This window comes from Cetorhinus maximus, chromosome 8 (genome assembly GCF_964194155.1).
Source record: "Cetorhinus maximus chromosome 8, sCetMax3.hap1.1, whole genome shotgun sequence".
NCBI lineage: Eukaryota > Metazoa > Chordata > Chondrichthyes > Lamniformes > Cetorhinidae > Cetorhinus > Cetorhinus maximus.
This window is the reverse complement of record NC_135886.1, coordinates 5,743,398-5,760,927: the sequence shown is the minus strand read 5'-3', so window position 1 is coordinate 5,760,927 and position 17,530 is coordinate 5,743,398. Positions and strand designations below refer to the sequence as shown.

The 17,530-nt window shown below is 45.7% G+C and overlaps 1 protein-coding gene across 1 annotated transcript in view; it reads left to right on the top strand.

Annotated features, from left to right (window-relative positions):
- The first annotated feature begins 395 nt into the window (after positions 1–395).
- The window catches only part of LOC144683390 (guanine nucleotide-binding protein G(t) subunit alpha-2), a 46,231-nt gene continuing 29,096 nt past the window's right edge, over positions 396–17,530 (top strand). Inside the window, exon 1 of the mRNA XM_078546349.1 lies at positions 396–678. Within this exon, the coding sequence (XP_078402475.1) occupies positions 444–678 (235 nt within the window). The 5' untranslated portion in view covers positions 396–443. The remainder of the gene's footprint in view (positions 679–17,530) is intronic.

The following is a 17,530-nucleotide window of genomic DNA, read 5'->3' as shown; positions in this document are numbered from 1 at the left end:
GAAGGGACCACAGATTCAAACCAGCCCAAAATCATTTCAGAACTGATATTGGGGTGGTCCTTCACACAAGGAGTGGCCAATATATGAACAGACTCTCAGATAGACTTAGTGGAAGGCAAATTCCTGGAATCACTTAAATCCTGCACCTGGGGATAATTTAGAATCATTCTGAATTAAGTTGGGCTAAGTGACTTTCCCCATCCATAATTATCTTGCAAATGTTTTTTTTTTCAGTGCATTTGAAAGTTTGACCACATCTGAAGTCCAACTTATGACCTTACCGTGTCTTTGGCTGTAATTGGATTTCTCCATTCAGATGGTTGATCAAACTCCAACTAAGAGATTAGCTGAGAGGAAGGGTATTTAAGCCAGAAGAGCATAGAGGAAAGCTCCAATAGCAGTTTGCCTGTGTGCGAGTGTGTTTTGGGACATGTAAATGACTAATGCAGGACACTCCAGACTCCCTTGCGCCGGAGGCCAAGTCAAGCGCAACCACTCACAGGCAAAGTAGTTTTCCTTTTTCATCTACTACTGCACTAGAATCAGGAGAAGATTCACAAATGGGGAGTGGAGCGAGTGCAGAGGACAAGGAATTAGCCAAGAGGTCAAAAGAACTGGAAAAGGAACTACAGGAAGAGGCAGAGAAGGAAGCCAGAACTGTAAAGCTTTTGCTTTTAGGTAATTCACATCGGAAACAGATTTAAAAGGGAAACCATGTTGTAGAAATACAAAGATGAAAGCTTTCCATTTCTAACAATGTTTGACTTTAATTATGCAAAAGTAAATTAGTTTTCTGATTTTTCTTTTAATGAATATGAAATTATGATGCCACAGGATAAATATCTAAATCAAAATGTTAAAGAAAGTTGAACAACTATCCAATGAAGTAAATTACCTTACCATTGAAATTGTTATTTGTTTCAATGTTCAGGAGCTATTTTGTTTATACCTTTAACCAACTGGCTATGCTGTTTAATGTTACAAAAGCCTATTCTTTAACATATAATGACTGCACTTCAGTATACCACAATATTGGGAGCAGGTGATTCAGTAAAATGTATTGCAGAACCACTCAACTAATGGAAAAAAGGTAAGAATGAGACTCAAAAAAAATGTATTTATATAAAAAACTTGGATTAAGGAAGATTTGTAATTATAAAGCACCTTTCATGACTTCAGCATGTTCCAAAGTGCTCTACAGACAATGAAGTATTGTTGAAGTGTAGTATTTGTTGCAAGGTTGGAAATGCAGTGCTTTTTTGCACACAGCAAGATCCCACAAACAGCAGGGTGATAAAAACCAGATATTCTGTTTTAATGTACTCAGCTCGTTGAGTGACAAATATTGGCATGGAGCGAACTCCTCTGATCTTCTTTGAAATAGTGCCATGGGATATTTTTCATCCACCCAAGGAGGCGATTGAGCCTTGGTTTAATATCTCTCTGAAAGACAGCACTTCCTCAGAACTACATTGGAGTGTTAGCTTAGATTTTGTTCTCAAGGCTCTAGTGGGACTTGAAGCCACAACCTGTTGATTCAGGTGAGATTGGTATCACTCAGCCATGGCTGACCCTTGCATCAAAACACTGTGCCTTCAATTGCCCTGTGGGTACCATGAGGATCAGACACGATATAAAGACAAAGTCTTTCCAGTCACTACTTTTAGCACAGCAGTGAATATGTTTGCAATATATTCTTTCTGTGCCATTTTAACATTGCTATCGACCGGTTTACTGTATTCATCTGAAGGTATGAAGGACTTCTATTTAGTGTGAGTTACTACTAGTAACTAGCAACCTTAGTTGGCAGCTAAGTGTTTTATTTCTCCCATGACTGATAAGCTCCATTCTGTTATCTCCAAGACTGATATGCTGTTCTATCTATCTAATTGCAGTCAGTTTCTGTTCTGTAGTCTCCATGGCCAACAACCTCCATTGTGTTTAGCTTGTGGGGTCTTATACTATTGAGATGCCTGCTTTCCTTCCATGATGCATTTGCTTATACTCTGGAAGAACAGGGCAGGGTAACCTTGAAACAAAGGCAGCACATGGCATGTTGATATTGTCGTCTTGTTAATAAGCTTGACTATGACTAGCAGAACCCATTCTTTCAAGGGTAGATTTGAGCGATCACTATCAGAAACTAACATTTTGAGATACGGTGTGTGAGACATGACATGTGGTGAGTGTGGTAGCTGAGGGACGGTAAATAAAATTCATTGTCAATAACTGCAAGCATTTCATGATTTGTATCGCATTTTGAACTAATTTAAAAACTTATTAAATCAGTAAATTGGATTTGAGTCAACCAAGAGCGCTGCATTTATTTGGATATCATTCCATAGAGGTAGAAACATAGTAGCACTTATGATGATGTATAATTTATAATTTTGTACAGTTACATAAGGATACATAAAAAGAGACGCAGGATAGAGGAATAATAGCAGGCCATTTAGCCTTTCGTATCTGCTCTGCCATTCAATGAGACCATAAGACCATACGACATAGGAGCAGAAATTAGGCCATTCGGCCCATCGAGTCTGCTCCGCCATCAAATCATGACTTGTTTCTCAGCCCCATTCTCCCGCCTTCTCCCCGTAACCTTTGATCCCCTTACCAATCAAGAACCTATCTATCTCAGCCTTAAATACACCCAATGACCTGGCCTCCACAGCCTTCTGTGGCAATGAATTCCATAGATTCACCACTCTCTGGCTAAAGAAGTTTCTCCTCATCTCTGTTCTAAAAGGTCTTCCCTTTACTCTGAGGCTGAGCCCTCGGGTCCTAGTCTCTCCTACTTTGGAAACACCTTCCTCACATCTACTCTATCCAGGCCTTTCAGTATTCTGTAAGTCTCAATCAGATCCCCCCTCATCCTTCTAAACTCCATCGAGTATAGACCCAGAGTCCTCAAACGTTCCTCATATGTTAAGCCTTTCATTCCTGGGATCATTCTCGTGAACCTCCTCTGGACCCTCTCCAGGGCCAGTGCATCCTTCCTGAGAGGGGCCCAAAATTGCTCACAATATTCTAAATGTGGTCTGACCAGAGCCTTATAAAGCCTCAGAAGCACATCCCTGCTTTTATATTCTAGTCCTCTCAAAATAAATGCCAACATTGCATTTGCCTTCTTAACTACCGACTCAACCTGCAAGTTAACCTTAAGAGAATCCTGGACTAGGACTCCCAAGTCCCTTTGCACTCCAGATTTCTGAATTCTCTCCCCATTTAGAAAATAGTCTATGCCTCTATTCTTCCTACCAAAGTGCATGACCTCACACTTCCCCACGTTGTATTCCATCTGCCACTTCTTTGCCCATTCTCCTAACCTGTCCAAATCCTTCTGCAGCCTCCCCGCCTCCTGAATACTACCTGTCCCTCCACCTATCTTTGTATCATCTGCAAACTTAACCAGTATGTCCTCAGTTCCTTCATCTAGATCATTAATGTATAAAGTGAAAAGTTGTGGTCCCAACACTGACCCCTGCAGAACTCCACTAGTCACCGGCCGCCATCCTGAGAAGGACCCCCTTATCCCCCCTGTCTGCCTCCTGCCAGACAGCCAATCTTCTATCCATGCTAGTACCTTGCCTCTAACACCATGGACTCTTATCTCACTGAGCAGCCTCCTGTGCGGCACCTTGTCAAAGGCCTTCTGGAAGTCCAAGTAGATAACATCCATTGGCTCTCCTTTGTCTAACCTACTCGTTACCTCATGAGATATATGTTTTTTTTAAATTCTTTCATTGGATGTGGGCATCACTGGCTGGACCAGTATTTATTGCCCATCTTGAATTGCCCTTGAGAAGGTGGTGGTGAGCCACCTTCTTGAACCGTTGCAGTCCATGTGGTGTAGGTACACCCACAGTGCTGTATAACGTACATAGTAAGACGAGCATTTATATTGTGCCTTTCTAAAACATCTCTAAGCATTTCATGTATAATTAATTACTTCTGAAGTGAAGTGACTGTTTTAATATTCATAAGTGTGACAGCTATTTTGTGCATAGCATGATTCCACAGACAGTAACAGAACAACGGTAGTTAGTCTGTTTTTTGGTGGTGGTTGAAAGAAGAATTTTGGTGTGGGCACCTTGTTCTTATTCAAACTGTGCCATGGGATCTTTAACTTTCACTTAAGCAAACAGACTGGGCCTGGATTTAATGCTTCATCTGGGAAACAGCACCTCTAACAATGCAGCACTCCCTCAGTACTGCGCCATTCTGCAGGGTTAGAATGAGCATTCCAGTCTTCAGAGCAGAGATTGAAATATACGTATACTGAATTGGTACATTTGAAAGCAAATGCCTCCAAGAAAAATGGAAGAAAAGACCATTTTGGAAAACAAATATTTCAACTAAATTTTCTATCATCTTATAATCTATAATTTAAACATTATCTTATGCTGATTACAATTTTGACCATTATGTTCGGGCCGAAGTATTGATATTGCTTCACATTTCCTCATTCTTTCACACATCCACAGCCATTATGCACCAAGAAGACACAGACCGCTAGCTAAGTACTATTTAATCGCGCAGTGATTGATAAATCATCCTACACTGAGATTGTAAATACTCTAAGGACCGGGCAAAGTAACATGATCAGATGTTGATGCTAAATCCATTCCCAGAGATTAAGAGTGAGGCACAGTAAGCGTGTTATTCAACTAGAAAAAAACAGTGACTTCCACTCAGATAAAGATGTGGCATCTCCAGAGGACGAGAGCTCAACTCCCAGCGTGGCGTGTTGAAAAACTGAATTCAGTTCAGAAATAAAATCTGGGAGTAAAGAACTGGGATCAGTAAAAGCGATCATGGATTTATCCGATTGTCATACAGCTCGTGTTTCAAATTCAGCTATCTGAAAACCAGCGACGTCCTAAAACCGAACATGTTTTAAATCTGGCATGCATGAATTTGAATTATTATTCGATGAGTAAAATAACTTATTGGTTTGTTCAGCTAGGTGCAGCATTGGCACAGCAGCACACTGACTACTGATTGACTTTGCGCACCTGTGTTTCCCACATTCCAGGTGGCCCGGGGCAACCTGCGACTTCACCCGACCCGAAAACTGGCAAAATCCGAAATCCAGCATAGACTTGGTCCTGAGGTTTCTGGTTTGAAGACCCACTGTACCTGTAATGTAAAAAACCCCACTGGTTTACTAATGCCCTTAAAGGGAGGAAACTAACTGTCCTTACCAAGTCTGACCAATAAGTGACTTCTGTCTTCCACCAATGTGGTTGACTCTTAACTGTCCTTAGAAGTGGTCTGGCAAATCGTTCAATTGTTTAGGGCAACTAGCGATGGGCAGTAAATACTGGCCTTATCAGCGATTCCCACATCCAAGAATGAATTTTTTTAAAGCATGATAATGGCTATCTTTAGTGTCTTACATAGAACGTTCAGTGCAGAGATATCCTGTATTCTTGTACTTTTTAGTTCATGGGATGTGGGCGCCGCTGGCTAGGCCAACATTTATTGCCCATCCCTAATTGCCCTTGAGAAGATAGTGATGAGCCGCCTTCTTGAACCACTGCAGTCCACGTGGTACAGGTACACCCTCAGTGCTGCTAGATTGCCACAGCCTCTGAGTTTGCTACTACCTTAAATGTATGAACTTGAAATGGGAATGACTATTCATACTGTATTATTAGTCATTCTCGTGTCAAGTATTGGCTGGATTGCAGTGTCTCCAAATGTGTGGAGTACTGACTATGTGTTACTTAAAACTGTAGCTATTTGGTTAGTGCTATCTAGAATGTAATGTCTCTAAATAGTACAGTATGAGCTAGTACTATCTTATAAAGTGTAGAGTTGGCAGGCTCTCTGATGAGTCAGGAGGTTGTGAGCTCATGGGAGCATAATTGGCTGACTAGTGCAATACCAAGGGAGCACTGCATTGTAGGAAGTATTATCCTTCAGCTGAGATGTTAAGGCCTTGATCAGATGGACGGAAAAAGGTTCCACGATATGGTGCTATTGAAACATACACACATGATGGTGCCTGCTATTGAATGCTCTACGTTGCCAAAAGTAATATCTCTCCGTCATTGTAATGTTACCAGCCTATATTATCTCAAAATGGGTATAATATTATCCTGTACATCATCCTTCCAATTGGTGCCATATCAGATGTACACAATATCTCTCAGAAGTTAAAGTGACATCCGCATACAGTACTTCCCCTTAAATCTCCTTTCATCATCTCAGGGTGTTCACAGCCAAAGGAGCTCCTCTTTTTTGAAGTGTAGTCATTGTTGAAATGTAAGGCAATGCTGTAGTTAACTTGTGCACAACAAAGATCCACAAATAGAATTGAGACAAGTTACTAGATGTTATGCTGGTTGAAGGATAATATTGGACAGAACAATGGGAGAACTCACCTGCACCTTTTTAGAATAGTGCTATGGGATCTTTAATATCTACCTGAGCGGGCATAGGAGCCTCAATTTAACGTCTCACCTGAAAGACCTCCAACAATGCAACACTTGCTAAGTACTGCACAGCCTAGATAATGTGCTGAAGGCTGTTGAGCAGGTACAATAGCGTCCACATACGATATCTTACAATGATTACAGTGTTATCCTGTCTGCAGTGGGCTGGATTTTATGCCCCCTCCCCCCACCCGGTGGGCCTGTTTTCAACAGGAGGACAGGTAAAATATGTTGGGTAGCTAGCCCACTGCCCTCTTGCCCACCCCCAACCTGTACCACATAATACAGGGGTGGCTAAGGCACCCACTAGGCCAGCTATTCCCCACTTCAGGTCCTCAATCCACCTCCAATGCCATAATATTCTGGTCAGTGGAAGGCGGGCATGAGTAGGAAGGCTGTTTTTTCACCCAAATTGGTGAAAGGTGAGAAGGAGGTAGGGTACATCTTTTGGAGGGTTCACTGTGTGCATCGGGGGCACCCCTACCTAAGATCATACCTCCCCTTTGTGCCTCTCCAGCTGGCCTCCAAAACCCAATCGCACCCCAACTTAACCCTCCCTCCTGTGAGTGCCCCATCCTTCCTTGCCCAAAAACCCTGGCACTTGCCTGGGTCTGGTGTCCATGCCTGATTTCTGTGGGTCTTCTTGCAGTCCCAGCAGCGCCCACTGCTGAGCTCTGGCACTGTTGGCACTGCTAGAGCTCCCGGCCAATCAGATTGGCCAGCAGCTCTCGAGAGCGGGACTTCATTCCACTGAGGGACAGAAGTTCCACTCTCAGGTACTTAAGGCCGCCCGCTGCATAATATCGCTGTTGGTTTCTGGACAAGTTTTCTTCTAGGTGGGGGGTGTGGGGGGGGGTGGGGGGGATGGGGAACAGTGTGTTCCTCCCCCCTCAACACCCCTCTCAGCCCATCCCACCCCGTAAAAATCCAACCCAGTTTCTCCAATTGGGCACTGTGACATTTTAACCACATAACCTCCTAAACAATGGTTTACCAACACTGCTCTCCCAGTGGGTCTCAAAGAAAGCAAGGGGGTGGAGGCATTATACTGAGCAGAGATGTATTCTGGTGCAGAGATCGGTGGACAGGTGTGGCATCATTACATGGGTAACACACTTGTGTCAGAGTTTGTTTTTGGCCCATTCACCTAACCTGTCCATATCCATTTGTAAATGTTTTATTTCTTCCTTGCAACTTACTTATTCCCACCTATTTTGGCGTCATCTGCAAATTTAGCTATAGTACCTCCTATCCCTGAATCCAAGTCATTAATATGGATTGTAATTAGTTGGGGCACAAAGACCGAATCCTGTGACACCCCACTAGTTACAGCTTGCCATTCAGAAAAAGACCCATTTATCCCGATTCTCTGTTGGTGAGCCAATCCTCTATCCAAGCTAATATATTACCCCTAACTCCGTGTGATCTTATCTCTCAATTGTGTGCGCCTCTGGTCACAAATAGACAGGAAATCCCACCCCATAGTTTTAACAAGACTATTCTGTCTCCGTAAGGGACATTGCAATTGATATTCACATCTCCCTCGAGGTATACAACACAAACAGTCTTCCAAACGTTAAGTGTATTTAAAGGTATGTGCAACTTAGGCTGCCATGCCTATACCGCTGAAATTATGATTGACGAATGCTTGGTTCTGTTGGGGTCCCTTCTCAGCTCTTGGATGGCAGAATGAATCCAGAGCTGAGTGGATGATGTCTAGCTGCACGCACAAATTTTTAATATTGATGTCCTATTGTGGTAAATGAAGTACCAGTGTCCAGATCTAAGCCAATAATTTCCTGGAGCCTTAGCCCTGAACAAGAGAAAGCCTCAAATGGTAGAGGGGGGAGGTTCAAGGAGTTAGCCAGCATTTCCTAAATACAGCCAAGTGGATGCACTTCAGTTCAAGTACCTCCACAGGAAATTATTATAGTCATTGAACTTTTTGTGCCTCAATATTAATAAATTACAAGTGTTGCAAGTGTAAGCGTACACATATTATAGTACAAATAGAGACTAGAAAGGGAAACATTTTTTATATGTTCTTGGGATGTGAGTGTTGCTGGCAAGGTCTGTATTTATTGCCCATCCCTAATTGCCCTTGAGAAGGTGGGTGGTGAGCTGCCTTCTTGAACCGCTGCAGTCCATGTGGTGTAGGTACACCCACAGTGCTGTTAGATATTTAAAGTTTAAATTCTTTCTGTGCTTTAAATGCAGGAAAATACGTGTTAAAAAAAACTGAAAGCATTACACAAAAGAGGAGTTACTTTGTTTCACAAAAATAAGGAAGGAAGAAATGTTTACTGATTACTCAGAAACCGGGGGGGGGGAATGTTTCCTGCCCATTGGCAGTGGACGTCATGGCCGGTGTGAGCGGACAACATAGTGGGAAGGCCAAATATCAGCTTCACGCCATCATGAAACCAGTTTGCGATTGTCCGCTCTGCCCATCAATGGCGGGGTGTCTTTCCCGCCATCACACTACATATGTCGAGAATGTAATTTTAATACATCTGCATATCATTATAAGCCCTGCTGGTCGGAATCACCCCCCAAGTCAAGTTTACCGCTCGCGTCAGCAGGAAATCAGGCCGGCCCACAACACATCTTGACAAGTGTGTGACGTGCGGAAGTTGGGACTTACCGCCAGGGCCTTGCTCACATAGCGGACACCTGAGGAGCAGAAGATGCCGGAGCCCTACAGCTACCTGCAGGAACACGTGCATCGCATGCTCGGTGGATTTATAATCAACTTGGCTCCACTGCAAAGCAGCTCACAGAAGGTGGAAGGTCACCATTGAGAGCCTCCTTCGGAACATCAGTGTCTCGGCCATGGGCTGTTCCAGATGATCGTCGGTGTGGGGGAGGAATGTGTACCGGGGGGGATGAGGTTAGGAGGGGGGGTCGAACGATGGTGTCGGGTGGGGTGAGATTGGTGGGGGGGATGAGGGTGTTGAGGGGTTGAGGTTGAGAGTCGGGAAGGAGGTACGGGGAGGAGGGTGTAATGGGGGAGAATGTGGCAACTAGGTGTAAGGGGGATGAAAGTGTAAGGGAAGGAGCTCGGAGAGGGGAAGGAGTTCGGAGGGCAGAAAGAGTTCGGCAGAGGAAGGAGTTTGGGGGAGGGAAGGAGTCCAGGGGAGAAAGGCATAAGGGTGGAGGAACAGGTAAGGGGGGAGGAACAAGTAAGGGGGGAGGATATCCAGGTGAACATACAAGAGAGGAGTTTGTGGAGTCGATGACTGCTTCCTGGGGACCGAAATGAGGGTGGGCATGGTAGGAGGGAACAGTGAGAATGAGAGAGGGCAGAGTGAGCCGGTAGAGTGGGAGGGTGAGGGTGTGACGGTAGCTGTAGAAGGGACAGTGAGGGTGGTTGGTGGGGACTCAGAGGCAGACACACACCCTGGGGGTGGGAAGGAGGAGGTTGGGAGGTCAATGTGGTTGGGGGTGGGATTTTCGGGAAGGTAGGGAACGTGCACATCTGCCTGGACATCCTGGAAAGAGAAGGGTTCTGGCTGGTAGGTGATGGTGGGAAAGTGGACGGTGATGCCGGGGGGTCAACAGTGATGGGGAACAGGACATGGGTGGCTGAGGGAGGGGAAAGGATGGGGGCACTGATGACATACTTCACTACAACCATCTTGCAAAATTGAAAGCGAAAGGAGCCTTGTGTAGGTGCTGCATGGGAGTATGGTCTGTGGGCGGGTGGAGGTGCGGATCAGCTCAGATGGACAACTGAAAGCGAACCCCAGCAGACAGCATTGAAAATCCTCGGGATATTGAGATGAGTGTGATGGAGGAGGGCTCCGCCTGCGTGGGAGAGAGCTCGCACAAGGCTCTGAAAGGCCCTGCCAGACACACACTTCTCCCTCCAGAATCACTTGTGGGCCGGCTCTGTGCAGCTGAGCTGCTGGTGGGCAGAGGCAGGGGGAGGTCTCACAAAACCTGTAAGTGAAGCTGAAAGACACCATTACACATTTTTCAGTGAAAGTGAATATATTTTCCAATTATAAAGTGGCAAAATATGTTCACCCGTGCAGCCACCTGTGACCAGAAATTATTACAAACATTTGAATTAGAAGCAGGAGAAGGTCAAATCCAGAGGCTCGTCATCTGACTCGGACCTCACGGATGCCCCTTGCTGAGCAGCCCTCTGAGTGCCGGGGAGCTCGGTTGAACCTGCCTCCTCCTGCTGCGGACACGTGTCCGTGCAGTGACCACCTGATTCCAAGCCTGTTCTAGTTCTCAGTCCCATTGAGGTGTGTGTCTCTGCGCTGGTGGAGGGTGTGGGTAAGCGCTGTGACAGGTCTTCCAGGCTGCTTATTTCCAGCACTTCAAAGGAGTTGGTGTCCTCTTGGCTGGAGGTGCGGACCTGGATGGAGTTGAGGGACTGGCTGGCTGAGGGTGTCGGTCACTTGGCAGAGCTCCCTGTGAACCAAAGTAGAGATAATGAGTGCGTGGCAGAGGAGTCAAAAGCAGGAGAGAGACACTCACAGTTGCATTGAGAGAGGGATGATGGGGTGCAGGATCCTCACATGACTCTTCGCTGCCAATTTCACCATCATGGTCCACAGGCACGGTCCACGGCCTCGCCAGCGAGCACAATGGCACACTCCTCAAAGTGAGTGAGGGGCCTAATGTGGGCCACTCCACCCCCGGTTTGGGACCTCTCCCTGCTGTTGTGAGCCAGCTTCTCCTGCATGAAAACGGATGGAGAGGGTGTAAGCAGGACACATGGCAGTGCGTGGAGTGTTCGTGTGGTGAGCAGAGCCATGGATGGGATGAGGACGCGAGCTCCAGAGGATATGAGCCTGATGGAGATGTGAGGGTGTGTTTAGAGCTTGTGGTGTTGACCCTTGAGGTGTGAGATCCTTGTGGATGTGTGATGGGCTTGTGAGTGTGTGAGTTTAGAGTGATGAGATGGCCACCTTACCCCGGCGGCACGGATGAGATCATTCATCCTCTTTCTGCACTGGATGGCCAACCTCTTGTGGGCAGCAATGGCACTGACCACCACTGCCACTGCCTCCCAAGCCAGCTTGGTGACGATGCTGCCCCTTCTCTGGCCAGAGCGGGGGCATAGAGGACATCACAGCGGGCCTCCATGGCATCCAAAAGGCGTTCCAGGGATGCATCGGGAGAGCTGCCATCTTCAAGCCTTTCGGGGCCGTGTCTTCTGTGCAGCAGTCCTGCTGGAGGCACTGAGAGATGTGCGCCCGGCTGCACTTTAAATATGCCACCCAGTGTGAAGAAGCGGCGAGGTGATGGAGTGGCAGGAGAATCGGAGACCTCCCACCTGCGAAACAGTGTTTTTCCTGGGAATGCATGACTAATGAGGTGGGATTAGGGCGATTAACCATGAAAACCCGCCATTGTGGTCAGCCAGTTAGATATCCTCTCCCACCCACTACCGCACTTTGTGCAAATCTGGGACAATTCCCTCCTGGGCCCGTTTCAGACTAAAGAATGAAGTTTGAGGGAGCATACTGAAAGATTTAAAGGAAGAGAGGCGCATTATTGTATAAATTGTTGTGATCATTTGAAATTTGGCATTCTTGCTTTTGTCCTGATGATGGAGAAGAGGGCAATTAAGCAGGAGGCCATGCGCACAGTGGGTATTCAGTCAGCACACCTCCCATCTGCACATCTATGTCTGAGTCCCCTTAGCTTCACCATAAGAGGCCATTCCATGAGCTATGACACCTGCTGCCACAACCCGAGCATCAGGTCAGGACATTGACAGACCTGCCCAGAGCTGTCACAGTCACCATGACCCTTACTTTTCATGCCACAGGCTCCTTCCAGGCAGCTTGTGACACCAATGGCACCTTACACTTTGCAGACCATCGCTATATAAGGAAGGTTACTGAGGCTCTCTATGCCAGGAGGAACAGCTATATCTCTTTCATACTGGACAGAGTGAAATGGTAGAAGAGAGCTCTAGGCTTGGGGTCGTCCCCGGGCGTAAGATGCCATTGACGGCTCCCCATCACCACCCTGGCATATTTGTCAATAGAAAGTGAGTTGACTCCCTCAACACCCAGCTTGTTTGCAGTCATACACAACACAACATGTAGCTCTGTGCCTGGTTTCCCAGCAGCAATCACAATTCATTTATCCAGTGCCAATCCTCTTTGCCTTTATGCCAACAAGGCCGTCAGGTTATGGGCTGGCCACTGGGTGATGAAGACTTCAGACTCATAACTTCTGTCAGGAACCTGGCAGAGCCCCAGGTCTACGATGAGAGCCCTGCTACCACCAAAAGCATCGGCAGGCACACAAAGGGCATGCTCAAGTAATATTTCTGCTGCCAAATTTGTTCCGAATGAACTGTGCAGCACAGTCCTGAGTGGGTATTTGGATTTGTGGTCATCTGCTGCATAGTCCATAACTTTGGAGAGTTCTTGTCACATGCCAGGTCTTATCACCACTTGGGGCAACAGAAGTAGAATTGCCCACTAGTGCTCTTAGCTGCCAGAGCTCCCAGAGAGCAGCTCATCAAAGAGGGCTTCTCCTGAACTATCTCTGCCACCTTCAATACACTAGCAGTCCGACAATCCTAATCATTGCAGTCTTTAGTACTACTTCTCCCCCTTTCGCCCAGTCTTATTGGTGTTGCCCTGACTTTGCAACAAACATTAACACCAAAATTGGAAGAATAAACAAATATAACAATTCAATTCCATCCGGATCTAATAGTTAACAGCAATAGTTGAATTGTTGGATCAGCACAATCCTCTCTAATGGATGAACTGAAAGCTTGAAGTAGATAGCTAAATATATCAGACAGTTGAAGAAACTAAGGGCTACCAAATTTACAATGATGACTCCATCCTTAACCTATTGACATTCTTGGCCTCATTATTTACTCTAATCCCAATGGAACTCTATCACAGTGGGTGTTAAGGAGAAAGAGGGCATCAGCAGCCATTTTGAACATCCCATCATGCATCTATCATTGTCATGTGGTGAAGTTTGATATGAAAGTTTTCGGAGCAACCAACGAATGACCATTGTATTTTTGCGGGACCTGCATTGACAAAAGGGCTTCATATGACCACTCGGGATTCTGTTGGGCTGCAGCTGTTCTAGTAAACAAAGGAGATGGGAAATGTATCAGATATGACATCTTCTCAGCTTCTCAAAAACAATATTTGTACAAGAAGCCCCTAAAGGGTGAAAAACATTTATTTTATCTTTAATTGTCTCTGCTCACCTGCCACTTGATTTTTTTTTTCCTTTTTATTCTTTCTTGAGACGTGGGCATTGCTGGCAAGGCCAACATTTGTTGCCCATCCCTAATTGCCCTTGAACTCGCCATGCTAGGCCATTTTAGAGGGTAGTTAAGAGTCATCCACACTGCTGTGGGTCTGAATTAACATGTAGGCCAGACCAGATAAGGACAGCAGATTTCCTTCCCTAGAGGACATTAGTGAACCAGATGGGTTTTTATAACAATTGATGATAGTTTCATGGTCACCATTACTGAGACGAGCTTTATATTCCAGATTTATTAATTAAATTCAAAATCTACCAGCTGCCATGGTGGGATTTGAACACATGCCCCCAGAGCATTCACCTGAGCCTCTGGGTTACTAGTCCAGCAACATTACCACGACACCACCATCTCTCCCTGGACTTGACCATTCTAATGCACTCCTGCCTGGACGCCCACATTCTACTCTCCATAAACTTAAGGTAATCCAAATCTCTGCTGTGCATGTATTTACTTGCACCAAGTCCTGTTCCCCATTCTCGATGACGTACATTGGTGCCCAGTCAAGCAAAATTTTGATTTAAAAATTCTCATCCTTGATTTCAAATCCCTCCATGGCCCCAGCCCCGCCCACCACCTACCACCGTATCTCTGTAAACTCCTCCAGTTCCACAATCCTCTGTGATATCTGTGCTCATCTGTTTCTGGCCTCTTGTGCATCACCAATTTTAATCACTCCACCAATGGTGGCTGTGCCTTCCACATTTTAAGACCTAAACTCTGGAATACCTTCCCTATAAATCTCAGCTAAATCTAGATTATAAATCTACATCACTTTCCTCCTTTACGACACTCCTTAAAACCAAGCTCTTTGTCAAATTGTTCGATCATCTGACCTAATAACTCCCTATGTGTCTCAATGTCATAGCTTGTTATAGGATGCTCCTGTGAAGTATCCTAAGACATTTTATTACGTTAAAAAGCACAATATAAATAAGTTGTTGTTGTGAGCCTCGGCACAGCACTAAAGGCTAAAAGCAACAGCAGACTGTTCCATAAAGATGACTGTACGCTATTTAGGACTTATTTGTTTTGTGTGTAGCAGGGAGGAAGCATCCCTGTTGTTTGACTATCTTGAGAAGCCAATAAGACCACGGTATTATCGACATGCGTAATAAGCTCACTTGACATGACCTCACAAGTCATCCTGCCCAGCTAGTGATGCACAACTGTTCCACTTTATTAAGGTTGATCTCAGCTGAAGCCGACTATGCAGCAAGCAGGAAGCTTCATCCAAGGGAATTTAGGAATAACAGGAGCTATACCGGGAGATCCGGTGGTGGCATCACGACTTTACCGGATTAGCATCTTATCTACCAAGAGGATTACTGCTCAGAACGAAGAGCTTAACCTGGCAGCTCAGAGTCAGAGCAAACATTTAATCAGCAAATGCGGCAGGAATCTACATAAGCTGCAGCAAGGGGGGATTTTGCATGTTCCGTTTGTAATTTGTCTTTCCCTCAAATCCACTTCTCCCGCTGTTACGTTGTTAAAGAAAGCAGACACTTCCTGATTGGGACCACCAGGAATTAGGAACAGAATCCCTCCTGCAACTAATCAACTCACCAACTCGACCACCCTTGGGCTGTTCCCTCCCCATTTCCCAACCGATTTGTATTCACCCCTGTCGCTATCACTCCAGTCTAATTTCAAATGGAAACATATATAACTAACTAGGTAGCCCACAATCCCAACCAAAATGCCATCGTTAGATTGGTAGGGATCGCAGTGTATTAAAGCTTAGAAACTACTTTAGGCATTAGGGGCTGTTTGGATGATATTCCTCTTATTTTATTGCAAATGGATTAAGGCTTCCACAAAGTAATGAAACAACACTACACAAGCTGCAGCATTCATGAAGGTGACGCATTTCCTTCTCAAGGGCAATTAAGGATGGGCAATAAATGCTGGCCTTACCAGCGACATGCAGATCCCAAGAAAAAAACGTTTTAAAAATATTAAAATCACCAAGTAATTTCTTATTAAGAATAATTTCTTGTTTAAAATAGACATAGCTTTTAAAACCATAGAAATTTCAGCACAGGAGGATTTTTAGTTTATTTGTTCATGATGTGGGCATCGCTGGCTAGGCCAGTATTTATTGCCCATCCCTAATTGCCCTTGTTCAGAGGGCATTAAAGGAGTCAACCAGATTGCTGGTTGGGTCTGGAGCCACATGTAGGCCAGACCAGGTAAGGACGGCAGATTTCCTTCCCTAAAGGGGCTTAGTGAACCAGATGGGTTTTTATGACAATCGGCAATGGTTTCATGGGTCAGCATCAGACTTTTAATTCCAGATTTTTATTGAATTCAAATTTCACCATCTGCCATGGTGAGATTCACACCCAATCCCCAGAGTATTACTCTGGGTCTCTGGATTACTAGCCCAGTGACAATACCACTGTGCCACCACCTCCTCCCAAATGCCAGATTGCTCACTATACATGTCCTAGTGAACAGCTTAAGTAGTAACAGAACCCAAACACAATGCACATTAATCAGAACTTGTCACATCATATGTTAAGAAAAAGTGCACTGACATTGGCACGAGGAGCAATGAAAATCTTTGGCTAAGGGCAAGAGTTCAGATGTAAGCAAATTCCTCCTTAACATCAAAGAGGATCAATTAATTTGAAGGGCAAGGATTTTAAATGAAAGCACGGGCACCAAAAAAACAAAGGGCCTACACAGCATAGTTTACAAACCTCGTTCAGGATTCCTGATCAAGCAGAATAATCGTGCAATGTGTTTACTGGATCCACACCGGTTGGTGAAGTTAAAACTAAGACACAGCAGCTTTCTTTGCTACTCAGAGTTTATTGGCTTAGTTCAACAGTCAACACTACTCCAAACCCTCAGTGTCCCAGCTATCCCCGTTTATATGCTGCTTTGATTTATCCCCATTTATAGGTGTACAAATACCCATCACCTGTTTGTTAAGGTTTAACGGCAATTGCATTGTCAATGTAGTTCATAAGACATTGGCCTGAATTTTACGCTCCCCTTGGCGTATTTTTTAGGTAGGGGGGTTTAGGGGAGAGTGAAATTGCAGGGGTGGGATTCCCTCCAGGTTCCTGCCCACCCTGAGCTTGCTGCAATTTTATGCTGGGGCTGGCAATGCCTCGGATGGGATGCCTGCCCTTTGCCGCAACTGAGGCCACTCAAGGGCCGTTTCCCACCCAGCCTCAATTTCTAGGTGGCGGGCAGATTGAAGCACCATGGGGAAGGCCGAAAATAGTCTGTTAGATCTGGGATGGGAGGTTGGCGTGGTGGGTGGGGGGAGATGCCTCCATCAGAAGCCTTGCCCTGGCTGGGAGCGCCCCCTCCCCCCTTCCCCGCCCCCCCAAAGGCCCAGTGACATCCGGACCTCTCTGCCCCCCCGGAACCCCAATTACCCCCTCCAGACAACCCCCCAGGCCTTCCCTACCCTCTCCACCCTGGGGCCCCTGGCACTTACCTTTTCCTCTGGTTCCTGGATTTGGTCTCAGGCCTCTTGGTGGGTGCAGTTCCTCTCTCAGCCACTGCAGCGCCATTGCTGCGGGGACTGGGGAGCTGCCAGCCACTCTGATTGGCCGGCAACTCTCTAAGGCGGGACTTCCTCCCGAGTGAGGGGCAGAATTCCTGCCTAATGCCAATCGACGGTCATTAGAGCGTAAACTGGCAGCGGGGCAGTCAGAGCAGGAGTCCCCGCCACCCTAAAAATTCAGGCCATTGGCACAGCAAACCTCTCATCAAATCCCATTCATTAAACCATGCCATTATTTATCGATCTAGTTATTTAGATGCGGATGTGCCTCAGATAGTGGTATTGTAA